The sequence below is a fragment of the Daktulosphaira vitifoliae genome, unplaced genomic scaffold (genome assembly GCF_025091365.1).
Source record: "Daktulosphaira vitifoliae isolate Bord-2020 unplaced genomic scaffold, ASM2509136v1 Scaffold_3, whole genome shotgun sequence".
Lineage (NCBI taxonomy): Eukaryota > Metazoa > Arthropoda > Insecta > Hemiptera > Phylloxeridae > Daktulosphaira > Daktulosphaira vitifoliae.
Genome location: NW_026099574.1, coordinates 27,526,744 through 27,549,673, shown reverse-complemented (window position 1 = coordinate 27,549,673; position 22,930 = coordinate 27,526,744). Strand labels below are relative to the sequence as shown.

General features: G+C 24.9%; 2 protein-coding genes and 1 long non-coding RNA gene across 7 annotated transcripts; 2 read left to right on the top strand and 1 right to left on the bottom strand.

The window, feature by feature from the left end:
• Positions 1–284: 284 nt before the first annotated feature.
• LOC126900692 (uncharacterized) lies at positions 285–9,667 on the top strand. Of its 3 annotated transcripts, XR_007702896.1 has the most exons (4): positions 6,092–6,722; positions 8,234–8,370; positions 8,529–8,681; positions 9,450–9,667. It is a non-coding gene; the product is annotated as an uncharacterized LOC126900692 (long non-coding RNA). The 3 variants fall into 3 exon arrangements; XR_007702897.1 differs by lacking the exons at positions 6,092–6,722; positions 8,234–8,370 and adding an exon at positions 285–935; XR_007702895.1 differs by lacking the exon at positions 8,234–8,370 and having other exon boundaries at positions 6,120–6,722.
• Positions 935–4,543, top strand: LOC126900672 (lysine-specific demethylase lid). The gene has a single exon (XM_050676561.1). It carries the CDS (start codon positions 1,309–1,311, stop codon positions 3,592–3,594), a length of 2,286 nt encoding a protein of 761 aa, XP_050532518.1. The 5' UTR covers positions 935–1,308; the 3' UTR covers positions 3,595–4,543.
• A 2,315-nt stretch (positions 9,668–11,982) lies between the features above and the next one.
• LOC126900689 (ribonuclease P/MRP protein subunit POP5) lies at positions 11,983–17,491 on the bottom strand. 3 transcript variants are annotated; one of them, XM_050676599.1, is made up of 4 exons: positions 17,152–17,491; positions 16,063–16,208; positions 14,824–15,022; positions 11,983–12,480 (listed from the first exon to the last, which is right to left on the bottom strand). In XM_050676599.1, the coding sequence occupies exons 1-4, from the start codon at positions 17,169–17,171 to the stop codon at positions 12,393–12,395; spliced, it is 453 nt and encodes a 150-aa protein (XP_050532556.1). In that variant the 5' UTR covers positions 17,172–17,491; the 3' UTR covers positions 11,983–12,392. The 3 variants fall into 3 exon arrangements, with proteins under 3 accessions (XP_050532556.1, XP_050532557.1, XP_050532554.1); XM_050676600.1 differs by having other exon boundaries at positions 14,853–15,022; positions 16,063–16,145; positions 17,152–17,488; XM_050676597.1 differs by having other exon boundaries at positions 14,853–15,022; positions 17,152–17,483.
• Between the last annotated feature and the right edge of the window lie 5,439 nt (positions 17,492–22,930).

Sequence of the window (22,930 nt, the reverse complement as noted above, 5' to 3'; positions counted from 1 at the left end):
TTATGTTAAATACAACTTTTCAAATTAAGTTTTTAATTTGTACACTACTTTTTTTAGCATTTAAATAAAAAAACACATGAACATTTCAAAATCGTATTTAATCAACTTTTTAGTTAAAAATTAATTATGAATTGGAATTTTAGGTGAGAAATGTGGTAATAAATAAATACTATAGATATAGTTTGGTTTTATTTGTTATTTCTTGTTAAAATATATATAAATAAATATGTAAATTAGTTTGTTTGACTATAATCTCTTTAAACTAAATCATAATTGAATGTCCAACTAAGCAATACGGTAGTAGTAAACTATGTCTACGTAACAAACTGTAATATTTTGTATCTAACCATTTAAAAATGTTGATATACAATAATAACAGGATAAACAGTGAACACTGGTGAGTAGGATTACACTAAATTAGCAAATAATTATTTTCTAAAAAATATTAATTAAGGTATTAAAAATTTAATGGTTAAACTGTAATATTATTGGATAAAAGTATCGAAATCTCAAAAAACAGTTATCATTAATAATTATTACAAAAAAATTTTTGTTATACTGAAAACTTGAAATATGTTTCAGAGAGTGAACCATAAAGAACAATGACAGCCCACAAGCCACAGTTTTTAACTTCCATACTTCTATCCTTCAGAGTTCAGGGTGTGTGAGAGTATAGATGTTGCGAGTGCGTACACTTGTATTTAGTGTAGTTGGTAGTGGTGAGGTTCATAGTATCTACGTTTGTGTGATGTAAATTTTATTTATGTATTGTGTTGTGTAATATATAACTATATACATGTTCATATCTTCCACGGTGAAATTACTACTTATAGACAAAAAGCCGCTCTGGTAAATTTCATAATTTATTCGAGATCAATCAATTTTATTAGAACAATTATTGGAGCTTGCGTTTGGATGTCCATGATATGAATCAGGTAATGACGTCGGAATATATATGTACGTGCAAGGTGCATTTTTGTAGGTAATCTGAGTTCAAAATATTCATTTCGAAGATCGTCGGGCACATTTCACTTAACCACTGAACTTGTGTGTATGTGTGCGTATAGTGTAAATACGTGTGCGCGTGTGTGTGTGGACTACGTGACATTTTCGAAATATGGGATGGACGGCCATCGTTTTATAAAATACGTAAACAATTATATTTTTAGCGTTTAATTACTTTCATTTTGACATAATTTTTATTTGTTTTAACATAAAGCAAATCGCCTGGTATTTTAATTTGGTGAATTATTACGACAAAAAAAGTAATACTTATAATAATAAGTAAAAATAAGAATTAATCCCAACATGAGTGGAAAAAGAGATGTACATGACATAAAATGTAAATTAGAAATCGACGAGCCAAAACAAAAAGAATGTCCAGAGGGAAAATTTATTGATCCAGCCAGCTTAATGGAAAAAGGAAAATTTGTTTTTAAAGTTCCTCCTGAAGCTCCTGTATTTGAACCAACTACTGAAGAGTTCAAGGATCCTTTAAAATACATTGCAAAAATTAGAAGTGTAGCTCAAGAACATGGAATATGTAAAATACGACCACCTCCTGATTGGCATCCACCATTTTGTGTAGATGTTGATAATTTTAAATTCACTCCTAGAATTCAAAAACTTAATGAATTGGATGCTAGCACTCGTGTAAAGTTAAATTTTTTGGAAAAAATTGCAAAATATTGGCATTTACAAGGTGTTCGAATGAAAATACCAGTTTTAGAACAAAGGGCTGTAGACTTATATTCCTTATACAAAATTGTGGAGTTTGAAGGTGGTTATACTAAAGTCTGTGCTGAAAAAAAATGGAGCAATGTTGCAAATCGTATGGGCTATATATATGAAAAACCATCTGGTACTGTCTTAAAGGGTCATTATGAAAGATGGCTCAACCCGTTTGCACTTTTTAATGCTACTATTAAAGATGAACTTTATTATAAACCAGTAAAAAGAGAATGTGATATTGAAAATATTAAAGAAGAAAGTTCTTCGACTTCTAGTTCTCCAAATAAACGAGCAAGATTAAATCTTGATGACGATAAAGATTCAGATGATTACATAAAAGATCCATTTTATTTAATGGAAAACAAGGAGTTAAGAAAATTGCAATTTTTTGGAGCTGGACCTAAAATGGCTGGATTTAGTTCAAAATGTAGAATTGGACATTTAAAGTCCAAAGAATCCAAAAAATCTAAAAAAAATCGTAAAGTAGTAGTAGATGAATTAGCAAAATATTATTGTCAAAAATGTGGAAGTGGTAAATCTGAAGAAACTATTTTAATTTGTGATGGATGTGATTTAAGTTTTCATATGCAATGTTTAATGCCTCCATTAACTAGTATACCCAAGGGTGAATGGAGGTGCCCTAAATGTGTAGCTAATGAAGTAATTAAGCCTAGTGATGCTTTTGGATTTGAACAAGCTCAACGTGAGTATACCCTTCAACAATTTGGTGAAATGGCAGATCAGTTTAAATCAAAATATTTTAACATGCCTGTACATCTTGTACCAACAGAAAAAGTTGAGCAAGAATACTGGAAAATTGTGTCATCTATTGATTCTACAGTTATAGCTGAATACGGTGCAGATTTACACACAATGGATCATGGATCTGGATTTCCTACTTGTCTTGCATTAAATGGTAATGAAGACAACACATTCTATAAATCTTATATTGAAGATCATTGGAATTTAAATAATATTCCAATATTAAAAGATTCTGTTCTAAGTCACATCAATGCAGATATATCTGGAATGAAAGTTCCTTGGATGTATGTTGGTATGTGTTTTTCTACATTTTGCTGGCATAATGAAGATCATTGGAGTTATTCTATTAACTATTTACATTGGGGTGAACCTAAAACATGGTATGGTGTCCCAGGAGATGCAGCTGAAGCATTTGAAGAAGTTATGAAAGAAACAACTCCTGAACTGTTTCATTCTCAACCAGATCTTTTACACCAATTGGTAACCATTCTTAATCCCAATATATTAATGAAAGAAAATGTCCCTATATATCGAACAGATCAACATGCTGGTGAGTTTGTAGTTACCTTCCCTAGATCATATCATACTGGATTCAATCAAGGATATAATTTTGCTGAAGCTGTAAATTTTGCTCCAGCTGATTGGATTTCTATGGGCCGAGAATGTGTTAATCACTATTCATCTCTTAAAAGAATTTGTGTTTTTTCACATGATGAACTTATTTGCAATATGGTTAATTCATGTGAAAAATTAGCTCCTAAAGCAGCAGAACTTGTGTATGATGATTTAGCAAAAATGGTTAAATTTGAAAGAGTACACCGCAAAGCATTATTGGATTGGGGTGTAACTGAAGCAGACTTTGTTGAATTTGAACATCAAGTAGATGACCATAGACAGTGTATAGTATGCAACACTACTCTCTATATCTCGGCAGTTTCTTGTTCATGTGACCCAAATAAACTAGCTTGTTTAAGGCATTTTAAACAGCTGTGTAGTTGTCCAGCTCAGATGCATGTGTTCAAATACAGGTATACATTAGATGAATTCCCACCATTATTGAGGAAAGTTAAAGCTCAAGCTGAAATGGCTTATGACGAATAATTATTGACTTAAGTATAAATGTTTAAAATGGTAGCTATTTTTTTTTCTAATGATTATTTATTATTTTACAAGTATATAATGATTAGATTCAGTATGATTGTGTTATTTTATATATTTTTGTATCTTTTAGGTATATAAAGTATATATGTATATATATATATATATATATATGTATGTATATATATATATATTTTTTTTTTGTATGCCTTGTATTTCTCTACAGTATTCTGAGATAATTATGAAAAAAGTCAAGTTTTTTTTATTCAATTGAAGACATATTTATAAACAAAATGTTATTGTGTTATTTATGTATTAATAATTACCATTAATGAATTGTGTATATTTTTAATATTTGATGTACTACTTCGATTTTTTTTTTTCTTATTGAATTATTTGCAATGTATTTCTGACAGTTAATATTATTATTTATTTTAGTACATCTCTTAAAATATTATTTGTAAGACTTTCCCATTGATGTTGATTTTATTTAGCATGAACAAAGAAATATTTTCAAATTAAGTATTAATTATACTTAATTTTATTTTTATTAACTATGAAAATTTTTCATTAAGTAATATTTTTTAATTTTATAGCTAAATTATCTAATTTTGTAAAGCTGATTTTAAACAGTTAATGCAAATAATGTTTACGCCTAAAGCATCACTGGGAGAGTAAAAAAAAAATTATTTTATAATCAATTAGAGCAAATTAAGCCCACTTGATCTCTTAAGTAAACAACATTGTATGATTTTGTTACAATATGTTTGAATAGTGTGATTTTTTTCTTTTATTTGTTTTAAAAGGTAGTTTTAAGTTCCTATGTAAATAATTACTTCTTTTTATATTACCTAATCTATTATCTTCCTTTATCATATTTTTTTATTTTGTTTGTTTCACTAAGATATTTGATTTAAATTTAATAAAAATTACTAAACTTAAGACTTGTAAATCCATTATTCTTATTACAATAATTATTTAATATCCATTAGTAATATTCAATAAAAATTAACAAATTATTTATATGGTCAGTAAAAATAATGTTGCTTGGTAATATAATCTACATATTATCAATATTGATATTTTTATTCCATAAAACATAAACATAATTATTTAAATAGCTTTAAAAAATCTTATACTTAATCTTCACAGCATTTAACATATATAGAATAACAATTTAATGCAAACAGTATTTCTTTTAACTTAGGTAGTAAAGTAACTTGTTTGTTACTGTATTAATATTAAAACTAAAACTTTTGAAAATTATAAAACTATTGTAAAATAATACATGTTTACTCATGCATTGCTTTAATTTGATTTCTTATGCGCAAAGAAATATTTAGGTGGGTATAGGCCAAAACCCCTTCTTCAACCAAGACCTAAATCTAAAGTTCAGTTCTTGATATCATAGTACTATACTATTGATGCAACAAGAATTTTTTTGGTAAAGAGTTATAATTTCAAATAATTTTGATTTTTTTGTAGGTCAAAATTAACTAGTGACTAAATTTGTATTTTAAAATTTTTAAAAAGTAAATTATAGTTGGGATCCTGCAGAGTAGGTTTAAGGTAGAACCAGTCCCGAGAGATGGACGTGAGAGTTGTCACAATTCCCATTTGACAAATTTTAATTGTTTTAATCGGACATTTTTTAATATATATATATATATGTAACCAAAAAATAATGATTAAAAAAAAAATTGTTCAACCTGACAAAATTGTTTATTTGTCATTAATGTTGTGTAGTGGACCTAGGTCTCGTCTCCAGTAATAATAAAGTTTAAGATTATAACTTTTGTTTTCAAACTGTTATTCTTCGGTTACGTAGAACGCTGTTCGTCTTAGACATCTTTCTTTGAACTCTATAACATTAGTACAAATGGTGTACGCTCATGCACTTCTCTCCATAGACTTCAAACAGCTGAGAATGAATATCATAGTACAGTGTATTTTGCACATAAAAATCACATAGCGTAATTCACATCTAGTGGTTAAAGCGAGTAAGAAGCTCCATTTTCAACGACTTCTAAGCTAAAAATGAGAGAAAGAAAATTCTCTATAATTTTATTTATTTTTTTTTTTCAGTACAAATATTTATAAAATTTCCATTAAATGGTTAGATTGTTAAAACTTAGAGTAACAGTCATAGAAAAAAAAACACAGCGAAAATTAACTTTTCACTATGATGTGTTTTGATGATATGAATTAATTTTCTACCAAAACTAAAAATGTTTTAATTTAGATGCGAAGCTAAAAATACATTGATTTTCTTCTAACTTATATCAAATTAAAGCTTTTATGTACATTATAATATTAAAACAAACATTTGTCTCATTTTGTGAAATCGGCCGTTAAAACAAAAAAATAATGTTATTTTTAATTAAATAAATAAGCATATAATAAACATACCGTTATTAACTTATACAAGGTGATTCTTTTTACGCTAGCTACTACTTGATTAATCTTAAAATTATTTTTGTTTTTGTCAGTTATATATGTATTTCCATTTATCTGTAATAACCCGAGTAGCATTATTTTGGTTCACGGTCGGTTCAAGCGACCCACGAGTGCTGGGAGAGTTCTATGTTCAATAATGAACCGTGTAATTTTTTATAAGTTCCAGGAAAGTTCAGCGTTCAATAAATAACCGAACAATTTTTAGTAAGTGCTGGGACCGTTCAATGTTCAAAATAATTGTACGGATTCATCAAAGTTCTTTCATTATAATGAAAGAATCGTTGTAACGGTTATAGCCATTCAAATAGTTTTATTCACTTATATTGTTATTAAACATATTATCCCTTGATTAGTACATTAATAAAAAAAACTTTAAAATAATAGTTATAAATTATTTTCATTGAGACTATAGCGCAAATTTAACATACGAACTTTTGGCGGAATAACCAGACGTGTCAGTAACCGTTGACCAACAGCTTTAGTTCGCGCGATTTTTATTTGTTATTTAATTTTTACTGTGACATTTTTTCAAATTATCAACGATCGTTTTACTCTCTTTACAAATTATGTTTTGAGACATTCGCCATTTTCACAGCGACTAGATAACTTGTCAAGACTGCTCTTTATCCCTGTTCACTCTCACATATATATTTAACTGAAAAGTTCAATAAAATGTAAGTATATTAATTACATTTAATTTAAATTTAGGACTAAAATAATAAATAGTTATTTTAATTAATTTTAATAATAGCATATATTATTTTTTTAAAAGATAATCATACATTTTAGTAACTACATTTATTGTAATTGTAATAGATACAAGTGGTAAATTATATATTAAATTTTCACATTTTGTATTATGATTAATTATAATTATAATGCAAAATTATTTATTTTAATAAAGTACTATCGTTAGTTATGTTGTTATGAAGTTATTAACAGATACCTCAAGATTTTCCATGAGCTTAAAATGTTTTTAATCATATATCATTGTCGTTATCATCATATCCTAAGCCTTTATCCCAACTATTTGGGGTCAGCTCTAGCTTATTTTAGATCTTCTTATTTATTGATACATGTGATACAAATTACTTCTGTATTTTAATATTTAAAATGGTGCATTTTATATATTTCTCAAAATTGTATACATTGAAATACCATCTCTTAAAAAACTGTTGATTTTTAATGAAAATCCCTCTATTGTACTACTCAATAATTTAAATTTATCAAACATTTTAAGTTAAAAAGAATTGCATCTATTTGAATGAAAATTATATTTCAATAATTCAAATTTTAAATAAATGAAAAGTATAAAGGTTTTCACCGTTTAACAATTAACAGGGTTTTACATTAAACAAGATTTTCATCAGACTCATTTTTGTAATTATTTGTAACCTTTATACCATTAAATCAACAAGATTTTTATACAAATCAACCTATAAAAGGCACATTTTAATCTATGAGGAACAGGCTTACATGTAGCCTAAATAATTTTAAGATATAAATAAAACTATTCACAGTAGTTTCCCAAAACAGAAATCTATATACCTAAGTTGTCTAAAATACCCAATATCCAAAACACAATTATTTTATAACTTAAATAATAACCAAAATAAAATACTTCTTATGAAATATCATGTTAATTTTACTTCACTATATCAAATAGTTACAATAAATAAATGTTGATGGATATCATGCTTTTTTAATTTCCAATATTTAAAAAATATGTCTTTTTTATAAGTATAATAAATATTTTACAAAGCATAGCCATGTACTTGATCAAACATTTGAATACTGTAACACTAAAAGGTTAATTTCTGTATAGTTTATTAACTGAACTTTATGTGTTGGCGCTTAATTGTAAATTGATATAACTCAATAAACATTTTTGAACATTGAGTTCATATTAACCGGAAGTGCAATAACTAATAATAATTTATCATTTACACAAAAATATTTGAACTCCCTATATTCTTTCTTCTCCAGAAATCTGAATAAATATCTATTGACATTTATGAAATAACTTTAAAACTTTATACTCTATTGTATTAAAATATTTTTATTTAAAATAATAAAAAATAATAAATATAATATATTTACTATTATATAATAGTAAATTATAAAATTTTTTATACCCAAAGCATAGTTGTTAATTATTTTTATATAATTTATTAATTTTTTATAGGTATATTATTTTAAATAAAATTATTCTTTGGGAGCATGTTTTATTTAACTTGAAAGGTTGTTCTATTGAAGTATTCTTATCTTCCCTTCTTATTTATATTATTTGGGATACAATTACTAGAGCCTATATTAATACTGGTAAGATACCAACTATTTTAATAATGATTGATCTATAATTGTAACATTGTATATTCATAAAAATAATAATAATAATATTATTATTTTTATGAATATATATATATATATATAATTTAATTTATTATAATTGATGAGTTATTGTTTTTTTTTCTTTCCAGAAAAATGTTTTGTTGCTTAAAGTGGGTACCATTAAAAGTTTCAGTGCATATACGAGAACAGCATTTGATTTTTGTATGACAAGAGAAATGGCCGCAAATTTTAGTTTTTGTGACAACACCAAACAAGCTTTTAATAAGCTTCACATTTTTTAGGTAATTCGTGGTATGAACATTAAACTGTAATAAAAATGCAAATTGAATATGTTAATATATTGGTAGCGCCTTAGTAAATCAAACTAAGTCTGGAAGACTAATTTTGAAACTACAAAGAAAAAATAACTTTTTAATTTATACTACATTTTTCATAGAAAAACTTGAATGATTTTGGGGTGTCGTGTGTACAGATCACGCTATGTTGGTTAAAATGCTGTCATTGAAGAAGCCATAAGGTTTCAAACAATATAAAGATTGTTGGTGTAAATCCCAAACAGACTTACTTCTTTTTATTACAGAGAAAAAATACTGGTTATATCATAGTATAATTAGTATTTTTATTCTTTTCTAAATAGCAGTTAAAAAATCATTGTATAAAAAGAAATGAAGATGATGCTACAACCTGTATACAGGAGTGATCCTAGTAGTAAATTTTATGGGGGTGTGAAGTGAATATTGCCGACAAAGTACTTTCATGGATACAAAATTCTACAATTTATTTTAAAAATGCCGTCTTATGATTTTAATAAACTTTGGGGTTCCCCACACTCTTCTATGAAATAGTCCCTTCTATACAACATGTTTTGCCTGTGCTCCGTCCATCTGTTGTATAGATATACTACATGTTCAATAAATAAAGAAAAACAAGCCAATTGTTACGAATAATGGGAATCCTTTATCCTTAATTTTTGAATCCTTGTATGTTCTATACAAATATATTTACTAGTTATTATATGTACTAATGTTTGTTTATTTTTTATTTTTTAGATGCTATGTCTGGCTAAATCATAATACCTGAACACGAAAGAACATTTAACAAAATAATAGCTAATATTTTAAAGCATTCTGGTAATAAAGCATCACAGCAATAAAATCCTTTTTTTTTTTTATTATTCAATCAACATTTCATTTTTTTGTAAATGATTTTTAAAATTTATTCACTTAGATTATTTCACAGTTTTTTTATTAATAGTGAAAACAAAATATAGCATTTAGGAAACAAAATAAAAACAGTAAAAAAAAACATGGTAATCTTATGCCATCTTATTGAATGCTACTTATATGTTTTACTTCTTTTGTTGTACTTATGGCAATGATTTTCTTTTATTCAATTTCATGGAAATTAAATTAAAATTACTAATTGTTTTTATAACCACAGTAATATTTTTTGTTATATCAACTATTGCAATTTCACAATTTACTAATACTGTACTAATATTAACTATATATTTCTTGTCTAAACTCTATAACACCTTAGTGATTAATTTATTATGATAAAATATTTTTATTGGATTTTTTTGGTATATATTGTACAACAATAAATCAAACTGAGTTACAGTAAATAAATTGCTGACATTGCTAACATCATTATTTTTATTTAAAATTAACTATTGTTATTAATTTATATTAATTATTATCAAATTGTATGAATGGATTGTTTACTAATTATCATTTAATATAAAATAAACCTAAAATTCGAAGGTTAACTATTTTATTTTATATTTACATATAATATATTTTATTTTATTTTATACATTGTGTATATAGTAATACAATTTATTATTTTAAAATTATAAAATGTTTGAATATTTACAAAACCTATACATTTAATTTAAAATACCGTAACTGCTAATGAACTAATGAACTCTTAATGAATCGTCGTAGAGCTTGCTTTTATTGAACTAATGAACGATTATTGAACTGTTATCGAGGGTTTTATAGTTGAACCGAGGGACGGTCTTTGAACTCTTTCTGAACTTTTGTAGAACTCGGTTCACCCCATGTTAAAATCCGTATTCAAATCTCATTTTGAACCGTGCTGTGAACGGGTTTTGAACTGAGTTCAGCACCGTTGTTACTATATTAAATGAACCCAGTATGAACTCGAATTGCTACTCGGGAAGGAACGGTGTGGTCGAGTTGGTAACATTTATTATAGTATCAACATTATTTTTGTAAACGGCATTATACATATTTAATTAGCTTATAAAATATAAAATGATCTATTTAAGAAAATTACTCAACTACATAACAACCATATAACATTAGAGTGAAATTTTAAATATTACAATTTGTAAAATTACAAATATATAAATTATGAAATTTAATAGATTTTACGAGACTGTAGTGAGACAAGCAATGATGTATGGTTCAGAATGTTGGCTGGTTGATAAGATAGTAGAGCAGAGAATGAGTGTAGCAGAGATGAGGATGCTTAGATGAATGAGTAGAGTGACTAGAGAAGTTAGGATAAGGAACGAACATATAAGAGGGAGTATAGGTGTAGCGTCAATCGTAGATAAGATGAGAGAAAATAGACTTAGATGGTTTGATTATGTTATGAGGAAAGAAGAATCGGAAGCTGTAAGAACAATTCTAGAAATGAATGTTGAAGAAAGTAGAGATAGAAGAAGACCAAAAAAGAGATGGAGGGGTGTAATTCATAATGTGATATGAGGATGGCTGATGTGAGCGTAGATGATGTGGGTGATCGTGTTAAGTGGAAGTTTAGGATAAGGATGGCCGACCACAAGTAGTTGGGATTAAGTCGAGGAAAAAGAAGAATATGATGAAATTTAACAGATTTGCATCGAGCATTTATTATGATAGTGATATTAATTACTGTCGGATATAATCTATTCTACAACCTTATTGTTCTGTGGTTTTTCTAACGTTCATCTACTTCTAACCATAGACATATGAGTAAAATTTATTTACATGTTTATGATTTTCATAATACTTGGATAAATAATATTTAATTAATTTTAAATGATTGCAATCTGTGATTAAATATTTCACAATAAGTGTCAATAATAAAAAAACAAATTTCTAAAAAATGTTAATTGAATTATAATGTACGTTAGAATTAACATCTTGTTTTTTAGACATTATTATAATGTCATTTACTCAATCTATGATTAATCGAAAATTAATAAGTTGTATTTCTTTATATTTAAAATAAATGAAATATTTGAAATGTACTTGATAATCAACTATCATTTATTAATATTTTTAGGAATATCATATATTTCAGCTTATGCTTTATCTATAAAATAAGGTATAAGTTTTTAAGATAAGTGAAAACATTTTTGTCTACTTATAATATACATACATATCAACCTAATTATATAAATAAAAAATTTTAGTTTACTTAAAACTTACTATAAATATATGATATAATGACGCTAATTATGATATCCACGCTATCAATTTTTTACTTAATAATTGAAAAAAAAAAATTTGTATTCTACAGTAAAAACTTAACTATTTTGATATACTAATCATAATATTTAACCAAAAATTGAATAACAGAGGGTATTTTTTGGGTTAATTTTGGTCAAAATACAAAAAACACATTAAGCAACCATTGGATCATTGGATAAAAGAATAATTTTAAGTTAACATAAAATATTTATAATTATCTAGATAAACATATTTGTTCTTAGAATCTCATACTTAATCTGTATGAAAGATAAGACAAAAACTAAAATATTCTTGGTCATGAAAGTCCAGGGATAATAATAATTTAATCAAACTATTTTTTACTTTTTATAGAATAAAAAATAGTTAACATCATTTTTTATTATACATTGGTAGGATTTCTAATTAAAAAAATTTTTTTTTACTTTCAAAAAATTTAATTTTAAATAAAAGTAATACAATTTTAATTTTTTTAAATTAATTATGTTACTAATTGCGTTCGATTAAATTTTAAAACACCGGTGAGACACAACATTTTATCAACAGTCGATTTACTAATTTCATCGGATGCTTGTCTAACGAGATTTTTTTGATAATTCTGAAATATAAATTTTACATACAATTATTAAAATACATAAAATGAATTTATGAAATATAAGTTATAATATTTAATTTTTTATTAGTTCTTAAGAAAAACTAAAAAGATAACAATTTTACTTTTTGAATTGTTAGTATGGATATTGTATCGCATTGTAATATTAATTNAAAAAGATAACAATTTTACTTTTTGAATTGTTAGTATGGATATTGTATCACATTGTAATATTAATTATATTGGTGGATTTTTTTTTACATATTTTGCTGCTAAACAAATATTTAAAAAAATGATACATGTGGTTAAATTTAGTCTAATGTTTTATCTAAAAAAATTGCTTAATTTAGCATAAGTTTCATGAATATTAGTCATTCATACGCCAAAAGATCAAATTATCATTACTATAATTTGAAAAATTCTCAAATTTTCCCATTAATATTACTAATTACTGATATTTTATTAAGAATTATAATCCTCTATAACATTTCTTTCTATACGTAGTTTAAAATTAACTTTTTTTCTAGATAATTCAATAGTATGTAAAATTTTATTTTAATATTTGATTTATTTTTCAAATAATTTGTTTCTTTCATATACCTCTGTTTTCTGAACATGGTTCATTTAGTTATTCATGATATTTTCGATTATATAAATATAATATAAAAAAATATACTGATTTGAAGTGACTCATCGTAAATTATATTTTATGTTTATTAATTTATTCAACATTTGTATTGAAAAATAAAAAAAAATTAAATTATAGAGAATTTTCTTTCTCTCATTTTTAGCTTAGAAGCTATTGATGAAGATGGAGCTTCTTACTTGCTTTAACCACTAGATATGATTTACGCTATGTGATTTTTATGTGCAAAAAACACTGTACTATGATATTCATTCTCAGCTGTTTGAAGTCTATGGAGAGAAGTGCATGAGCGTACACCATTTGTACTAATGTTATAGAGTTCAAAGAAAGATGTCTAAGACGAACAGCGTTCTACGTAACCGAAGAATAACAGTTTGAAAACAAAAGTTATAATCTTAAACTTTATTATTACTGGAGACGAGACCTAGGTCCACTACACAACATTAATGACAAATAAACAATTTTGTCAGGTTGAACAATTTTTTTTTTAATCATTATTTTTTGGTTACATACTCCTATATTAATTAACTACTGATTAATTATTCAGTATAGAAATAATTATTCAGATACATTTATTTATTAGTATTTTTTATAAATTATAATATTATCAAAAATCAATAATTTTTATATAAGTATAATTTAATATAAGTTGATTAAATATTAAAATTTTATGTATTTATATGTGAAACTAAATAGCAAATATAATAGATTTTGGAAGTAAATAAATTACCTACAAAATATTGGTCAAATACTAAATAGTTGACGATTATGTAGTTCACCCTTAGTAAACTGCTCTTTAATTATACAGTAAATGAATTAAAAAATAATGATCAGGATTTTTTTTTATGTTAGCCTCCATGCCCTTATAGCCAATTCACCCTTGACATAAAGTGGAATTCTATTTTTTTTTATATTAATATATACTATAATATATAACTATAAGACATTAAACTATTGTTAAATTTATTATTATTAATACATTTTTTTTTTAACAATAGAAAAAAAATCAAATATTTAGTCAATCAAAAATTACAACATTAGATACTATAGTTTGCATGTAGATTTTGCATTGGCACATTGCCCAAGCCCAACTGATATATTGAAATACTGTTAATTACTAGTATAACATGATATCAAAGCCAGTCGGTTTATCAAAATAATCAGTATTTTAGTATATTGGTTACAATCAGTATTCATTTTGAGAAAAAATATTAACACCGAAGAAGCAGTTGATTGGATAAAAAGAATTATAAGAACAAAATTGTTAATAAATTTTTTTTTTTCTATCATCAAGATATTTTTTATTTTTTACTATCAAAGTAAAAATAGTAGTATTCATTTAACAAAACTATTGTTAAGGTTTTTTTATCCTTGAAGAGATAAAAATATTGTATCAAACAATATTTTTCTTTACACAAATGTATAACTTTCAATAATTTTCCGAGAAATCGAGTGCCTTATCATAAATGAATCAATCTGTTCATATAAATATACACATACAGAGTGTTCAGTAAGTAAGGGAACAGATCATGAATATTAGTACCATTAAATATGGATAAAGCCGTCCAGAAGAAGTAGTTATCAATAATTCATATTTAAAATTAATTTTCTTATTTAACTATAGAACAAAGCAATGCTTTATCCACAGAACTAATACATAATGTATTTATTTTTGGCAGAAAACTCATTGTTTCATTACTTACATAAATATAATTTTAATGTCATAAATTACTTGAATAAATTTGTAACAATGGAAAACAGATGCTCCTAAATAAATTGTTGAAAGTTTAATTCTTGTATTTTGAAGTTTATTTATAAATGGTATTGCTGAAGATAAGTATATGTGTGGACCATGTCTTGTCTTAAATATGATGATTTTTGTTGTAGGATTACAATAATGTACTGAAATTTTTTTAATATACATGTGTGTTATAAAAATAATTTATATAAGACAAATCTTGATTCAATATTTTAAAATTATTAAAACAAGTTAAAAATAATAATAATAATTTTATTATTAATCAATATATTTTTCTAATCTAAAATTTATGTTTTTAAAACATTTTGAAAATTGAAATTGTAACCATGAGTTAAAATATTTATTTGTTAAAATTTGTTACTTTACAACTATTTAAAAGGTTGTTAAACTTATTAACTGCTAGATGGGGTAGAACTCATCCTCTTTCATATTTTACAGAAGTGTAAGGGAGTATAGACTTATTTCTGTATACTACTAACAACATGAAATGTATCTAAAAAGAGTTAATGGACTCCTCACAAAATTTTAAATGTACATTTTAGATATTAAGTTAGGTTTATAGTATTGAAAAATTGAAAAAAAAAAACATTGTTTATGACTTCCTCAAATGAAATTTTGGTTACGAACCCATAAATTAAGATAAAATTTTAACTTCTATTAGAAACTATAATTTTATTATGATAATTTATTTTATTGTTTCTGTCTCATTAACCCTCATTTTCTACCGGAATAATACTAGCAATCAAAACATCAAATGATCTGTGTTGAAGATGGCTAATTCTGATTTTTTTAAACATCAGAATTGACTATTTAGTTTTATGAAACTAAAATATTTGAATCAACATGAAATTATTATAGATAATATTGCTGAATATAATTTTCTTTAAACATATTTTTTTGAAACCCTCATTAATAGCATAAGTAAAATAATACATGAAGTATTATTTAGCTATAGATTATGACAAAAAGTTTTTTCTTCTATGACAATGTTATAAAAATTCTAATCCTTTTTATAAAATATTAAACTAAAGCTTATGTAATGTGAGTTATATTTAAAAAAAATATATATACTATATATATTTAATTAAAAATGGGACTAATAACTGTCCAATCTGAATAATTTTAGTTATTAAACTACAAATTATGAAGTTAAAATTATAATATTAGTAAATTAAACAGCTACCTTTAAAACATGTCCGAATTGCACCTGCTCCGAAGTCTCCATATAATACTTTTATAACATCTAGGACACCTGATTGTAAATCTCTATTAGAAATTTTGAAATTGTCATTATCATTGGACAATATATTTAATTGAACAACTAAATACCTATAAATTAAAAAAACAAAAATCAATTCAACTGAAAAAAGATTTAGTCTTTCCTTTTATGAACTGTGTTAAACCTATGTTTTAGATAAAAATTACATTAAGTTTTTTATTGATATTATTCTCCCGCGTAGAAAAATTCTACGTAGATCTGAATTAGACTCATGCTGAACGATTTTAATTTCTCTGTAATTCAGCATAAGAAAAATATTGACAAAGGGTATAGCTTTATACAGAATACTCAGAATACAATGAAATTTTCCTGACAGCATCTTAGATCTATAGTATTTTTACCCAATTACACATAAATTAAACATAAAATTATATTTTATTAAATTTTTGTTGTTTTTAATTAATTTTAATTTTTGACCTATTAATTTTAAGATTATACCAAATGAAAATACTGAAAATTAAAAGTTTAATTAAAATTAAACTTTTAGTTAATAACTATTGACTCCAAAGTGGTCAAGATAAACAAAACAACTCTACACAGTTCAAAACCTGTATTGCATAGTCAATTTAAATTTTAATAAACTACAATAAATAATAATATTAAAAATATTTAAAAAAATGATATTACAAATTAATTTTACAATAAATTTAAGTTAACAATGAATTTACCTAATACAATACAGAATAAAAATTTGTACATAACTTTTTTAAAAATTATGGTAAAGTTAAAAAAAAAATTTTATATACATTCCCTTCCACTAGATTGAAATCCTAATTGCACTCACATTCCTTATGAAAGTAAAAGCTATAAGAAATTTAATTCATTATAATACTAATATTATTAAATTATAAAAAATAAATAATTAATTTTATTATATTAATTTTAATATTATAAACTTAATTATTTTTAGACAAAATGAGGACTTATATCCTTAAAGCAATATCATACTTTTTACAAAAAAAACCTCAAAAAATAAATATGTAATATTAATACCTGTTTTTATACCGCACCATAGTAAATTATTTTAATATCTGACTGTTTTTGCACTTAAGCTGGATGACTGTGTTATTGTATACACTGATGCATGTCTTCTATAATTCTCATACGTTATTAACTTTCGTAAACAAGTGAAGTATAAAAACAAAGTTTATTTTATTAATAACTAATAACCTAAGCTCACAATTGATCGATTATATTCAGTTATCTTAATTAATGATAAAAATATCAAGTGCGGGTTGTGATTAATCCACAGATTAAATTTTATCTAATTTGCGCTCTTACTATATACTTTTCGTAACGATGTTTTTATCGGGAAAATACCTTTGCCACGAACTGATAGTGCCACGAACGTCAGGGTCACGTGGCTACAGAAACACTACATTATTAAATTAATTATATTATTATTAATAATACTGTAAAATTTAAATTAAAATGTTCTATTAAATTAGCATTTGTATACAATAATATACCAATTGCTTATTATTTTCTGATACAATTTCTCACATTTGACAAATGTTATTAATACTCGAATGATAATAGTCTTTCATTAAGTAACATAAAATTAATAGTTTTTAATATAAATGTACATTTTTGAAAAAGTTTTCTCTATTGCTAGAATATATTTTTATCTTTGGGAATTTTATTCCTTAATTATCCAATAATTACAAAATATTTTTACCAAATCAAAAAACTGTTTGTTAACTGTATTTTCAGTTGATCCACAAAATTATATCTAACCGTAACTTATTTTTTAATATCTAAGAGATCCATTTGAATACTAATTTTTCTATAACAAGTATGTGCTGTAAAAATTGTAATGTGCAATTTTATTAGTGTTTAATTCCTAAGTGTGTATTATTAAAAAATAATGACTAATATAAACATAAAATTGGGTGTTCTATGATAAGTGTCTTCGGGAAGAGTTAAAATAATATCTTATTATTTGTTCGGATGCTGAACCCATAAATTGAGAACCCTTGAGGTCCATCCAATAATTTTGGATGTAGTGCAATAGGACCTCAAGGTTAAAAAAGAAATTTTTTCCATGTGTGCCTCATCATTCTTGGGGATGACTGGATTTTTTCCTGTGCTGCATTATGATATCTAATTATAAAAAAAAACGGTAGCACAGTGGGGTCGAGGCACAGTATAGACGTGGCATAGATGAGATAAGTATAGATGATATCTAACAGTGATTAAAATCACTATCATAAGAAACGCTTCGATGCAAATCTGTAGATAGTGTTTCCTTTAGAGAAATTGGTGAAATATTTTAAAAGCAACATGAACTCTTATTTCTTTAATTATATCCTGATTAGTAGTTCTTTGATTTTAAAATATAATATATGAATAAATACTAATTATAGTTTTTAAATTTAGTATGAAATTGTGAGGCCAGCTATGATGTATGGTTCATAGTGTTGGGCGGTTGATAAGAAAGTAGAGCAGAGAATAAGTGTAGCAGAGATGAGAATGCTTAGTTGGATGAGTGGAGTGACTAGAGAAGATAGGATAAGGAACGAGCATATAAGAGGAAGTATAGGTGTTGCGTCAATCGTGGATAAGATGACAGAAAATAGACTTAGATTGTTTAGTCATGGTATGAGGAAAGAAGAATCGAAAGCTGTAAGAACAGTTATAGAAATGAATGTTGAAGGAAGAAGAGATAGAGGAAGACCAAAAAAGAGATGGAGGGATGCTATTGAATGCGATTTGAGGACAGCTGATGTGAGCGTAGAAGATGTGGGAGATCGTGTCAAGTGGAAGCTTAGGATAAGGGTGGCCGACCCCAAGTAGTTGGGATTAAGGCAAAGAAAAAGAAAAATATTACCAGATATTCCGGTGGCAATTGACATAATATGATTGTTATTTCGGAATGTACAATTTAGCGTTTAGTTGGGTTTAAATAATATAGCGTCAAATCAATTACCTACTCTATCGGTTGTATCTCAATATACACTACACTTTAATGATACAATAAATAAATAAACTCACACATACACACATATGCATTTATAACATTGTGTCTAATGTAAGTATAACATGATAAAAAGTAACCGTAAAATGAAAAAAATGGAATATAAATTTTATTACTCATATTAAATGTAATGTAACTCGAAAAATATTTGTTTAAATGAAAAAATATAAGATTATATTTTTATTTATAATTGTCTTTTAAACAACTTTTGTGCGAAACTTTTTTTTGTAAGTTAAATATTTTTTTTTGAGAAAATTAAGAAAGCTCATATTTTTGAACTTTTGCGAGGATTTAAAAAAAAAGCTCAATTCCAATCTTGAGGACTATTAGTATGTCATTATACATATTTTAATTCAACTTTTAAAAAAACAAAATTTTTTCCGCAATTTTTCCTTTGTTGACAGGCCTAGATGTCAATTTTAAACTTGTAATTGAGCTAAAAGTTATGGTAATATATTCAATTTATTTTACTATAAACTTTCATAAATCTTTATCAAAAATTTTTCATCAACTTTAAAGAACCAAAAAAATAGGTTAAAATTGAAAATTTGGACTGATTATTTTTAACATATTAAAAATCAAATCAGTAATAATTTGAAAACAAATTTTTTTTTCTTTTAATTATTATTTTATATATATAATTAGTAATAATATAAAAAATTAGAAGTGATAGAAATAGTCTACTTGCAGATTTGAAAACAACGCGAAAATTTGATTTAGAAAAGTATATTTTTGCTTCTGATGAAAGTTCCTTGTAGTCCAGTGCATTTTTTTATAGTAACAAACAGTTTTTATTGAAAATTATTGTATCAAGCCCTTTAAATTTTTATACACGTAAAAGTAAAGCAAAATATAACTTCTTTATTATTTTTATAATTTCTCCGTTTAAATTACAATATTAAATATCAATTTCATACTAAATTTAATAATTATAATTAGTATATATTCATATATTATATTTTAAAATCAAAGAACTACTAATCATGATATAATTAAAGAAATAAGAGTTGATGTTGCTTTTGGAATAATCCACCAATTGCCTAATTAAAACAAAAAAAAAAAAAGTTTGTTGGGAATTTTTTCTGCTATTCTGCAAAATTACTCCTTCGTTGACTAGAATGAATCATTAAATAGAAAATTTTATGAGAATTAAAACAATGTTATTTTTAAGATTAATATGCAGTCAGAAAGTTTTATAATTATTATTTATTGTAAATTTATCAGAAAAACTCATTATTTTTTGCATTTTTATCGTAATAGAACACTTAAATAGAAATCATAGTAATCATTTCTAAGTAATTTTTGATATTTAAAAAGATTCTACTATTGAAATATCCAGAACTGAATTAATTTTAATGATTTACTTTAACTAAAAAAAAAAAAGTTAATATTTTGAATCCCTCTTGTGGGCAGGTAAAGGGTTAGATTTATAAAAAAAACCAAATGATAGATAAAGACATGCATCTAAATAAAAAAAAATATACTGATTTGGTCATTTTTGATAAAGTTATAACAATTAACAAAGTTATAAGTTTTATACACTGGACTACAAGGAACTTCCATCAGAAACAAAAATATACTATTCTAAATCAACTTTTCGCGATGTTTTAAAATGTGCAATTAGACTTTTTCTATAACTTCTAAGTTTTAATATTATTAAAAAATAGTTTTTACATATAAAAAAAAATAATTAAGAACAAAAAAAATTGTTTTAAATTAATACTGATTTGATATAATATTTAATATTAATTTGATTATTAATAAGTTAAAAATAAGGAAAATGACATATTTAACCTATTTTGTTAATCGTTTAAAGTTGATTGTTGTAAATGTTTATAATAAAAAAAAAAAATTTATTTTACCATAACTTTTAGCTCAATTGGTAAGTTTGACATTGACATAATTAAATAGAAAATTTTATGACAATTAAAAAAATTGTATCGTTAAGATCAATATGCAGTCAGAAAGTTTTATAATTACTATTTATTGTAAATTTATCAGAAAAGCTCAATATTTTTTTGCATTTTTATGGTAATAGATAACTTAAATAGAAGTAATAGTAATAATTTCCTAGGAACTTTTGTTGTTTGTTGAAAAGATTCTATAATTGAAATATTGAGAACTTAATTAATTTTAATGATTTACTTTAACTAAATGTACCAATCAAAACAAAGTTGTTAAAAAGATTTACTCAATTGAGTGTATTATAAAATTTGATTATATTTGTAAAAATCAATTGTTAATTCAGGAGAAAAAACAATCATTTTTTTTAGAAATGATTTATATAGCAACATGTTACAAAAAAAAATTGTAATATTATAGTCTAGTAGTAGCACACACAAATAGAGTAAAAAAATTATTAAATTACAAAGTAAAATGATTTAATTTTGTAGTTGAAACCTATCATATCAAACTTCATTCGTTAATAAATATTTTGAAAACATTAGAAATTAATGATTTTAATTGTCTTTATGGAGACGATGTAATAACTAACTGTTTAATTGATAAATTAGAATTTTTTTTTCAATTTTTGAGAGTAATATCTTCAACTAGATACGAATTGTAGTAATTTGACGTATTGTTGAAAAAAGTAGGTCAAGTTAGAGCAGAGAAAATAAATGATAGTCACAAAAAAATATCTTCTCGGCTTTGCATCGAAGCGAAAACTTAAAATATAGTAAAATAATTTTAATACGAATAAGAAATTTCTTCTTGCAAGGGGCGACTAAAGTGATGGGATCCTTGATCTTTATTGAAGTTATTGAATCTAAATGTGATAAAAATCAAACGAGTTAAAATTTATACTAACTTAAAAAGAATTAAGAAAAAATGCAAAAAATTCATTGCCATACGCGGGTTGGAACCTCGTACCCCAAGCGTGTAAAACATAAATTTTACCAACTCGGCAACCGTACGTTGCTTCCGGCGGTTGAAAAATTGGCTATTTAAAAAAAAAAAATTTTCAAAGTTATTTTTCTCGACTTAAAAGAAACAAACATATTTAAATAANCATAGTAAAATTAATACCTTCTCAGCTTCGCATCGAAGCTAAAATAAAAAAAAAAACACATCATAGTAAAATTAATACCTTCTCAGCTTCGCATCGAAGCTAAAAAAAAAAAAAAAAAAAAAACACATCATAGTAAAATTAATACCTTCTCAGCTTCGCATCGAAGCTAAAATAAAAAAAAAAACACATCATAGTAAAATTAATACCTTCTCAGCTTCGCATCGAAGCTAAAAAACATAGTATATCTAACTTCAATGCAGTAATTATTGAATACACTTATTTTAGTCTTATTACTTTCTGGAAGTTTTTTCCAATAGGTTTGTGTTGACTCAGTGGATTATTATTAATTTTTCTTTCAGAAATTTTAATTGAAAATTAATTACTAAAATAATCTTTAACTTTTATATAATAAAGTTGCCAGTTAACAGTTACAAGTACATCTAAATATGCTTTCGCTCTGGTTCAAGACCTGGCGTGTCAAAATAAATGAGTCAAAATCTTCTTTCATTACATTCACTCTTAAAAAACATGACTGCCCATTAGTTACTATTAATAACATTATTATTCCTCATTCAACCGAGGTTAAATACCTAGGGTTAATTTTTGACCGAAGGTTAACCTGGGGTCCTCATTTAAAAGAAAAAATGAAAAAACTGAACTCGAGACTTCATTTACTAAGACCTTTGCTTAAGTCAAATATTTCTTTGTCAAATCAAATTATATATACTTCTTTCATTCGACATACTTTTTTTTAAAATCGGACCATTTCCCTTTATACAGGGGGG

Coding starts and splice junctions, on each gene's coding strand:
- LOC126900672 (XM_050676561.1), top strand. CDS start 1,309: ATGAGTGGAAAAAGAGATGTACATGACATAAAATGTAAATTAGAAATC.
- LOC126900689 (XM_050676599.1), bottom strand. CDS start 17,171: ATGGTGCGGTATAAAAACAG. Junction 15,023..16,062: donor AATTCGGACATGTTTTAAAG/GTAGCTGTTTAA, acceptor AAAAAATTTCAG/TACATTATTGTAATCCTACA. Junction 12,481..14,823: donor GACATTAAAATTATATTTAT/GTAAGTAATGAA, acceptor TTTATATTTCAG/AATTATCAAAAAAATCTCGT.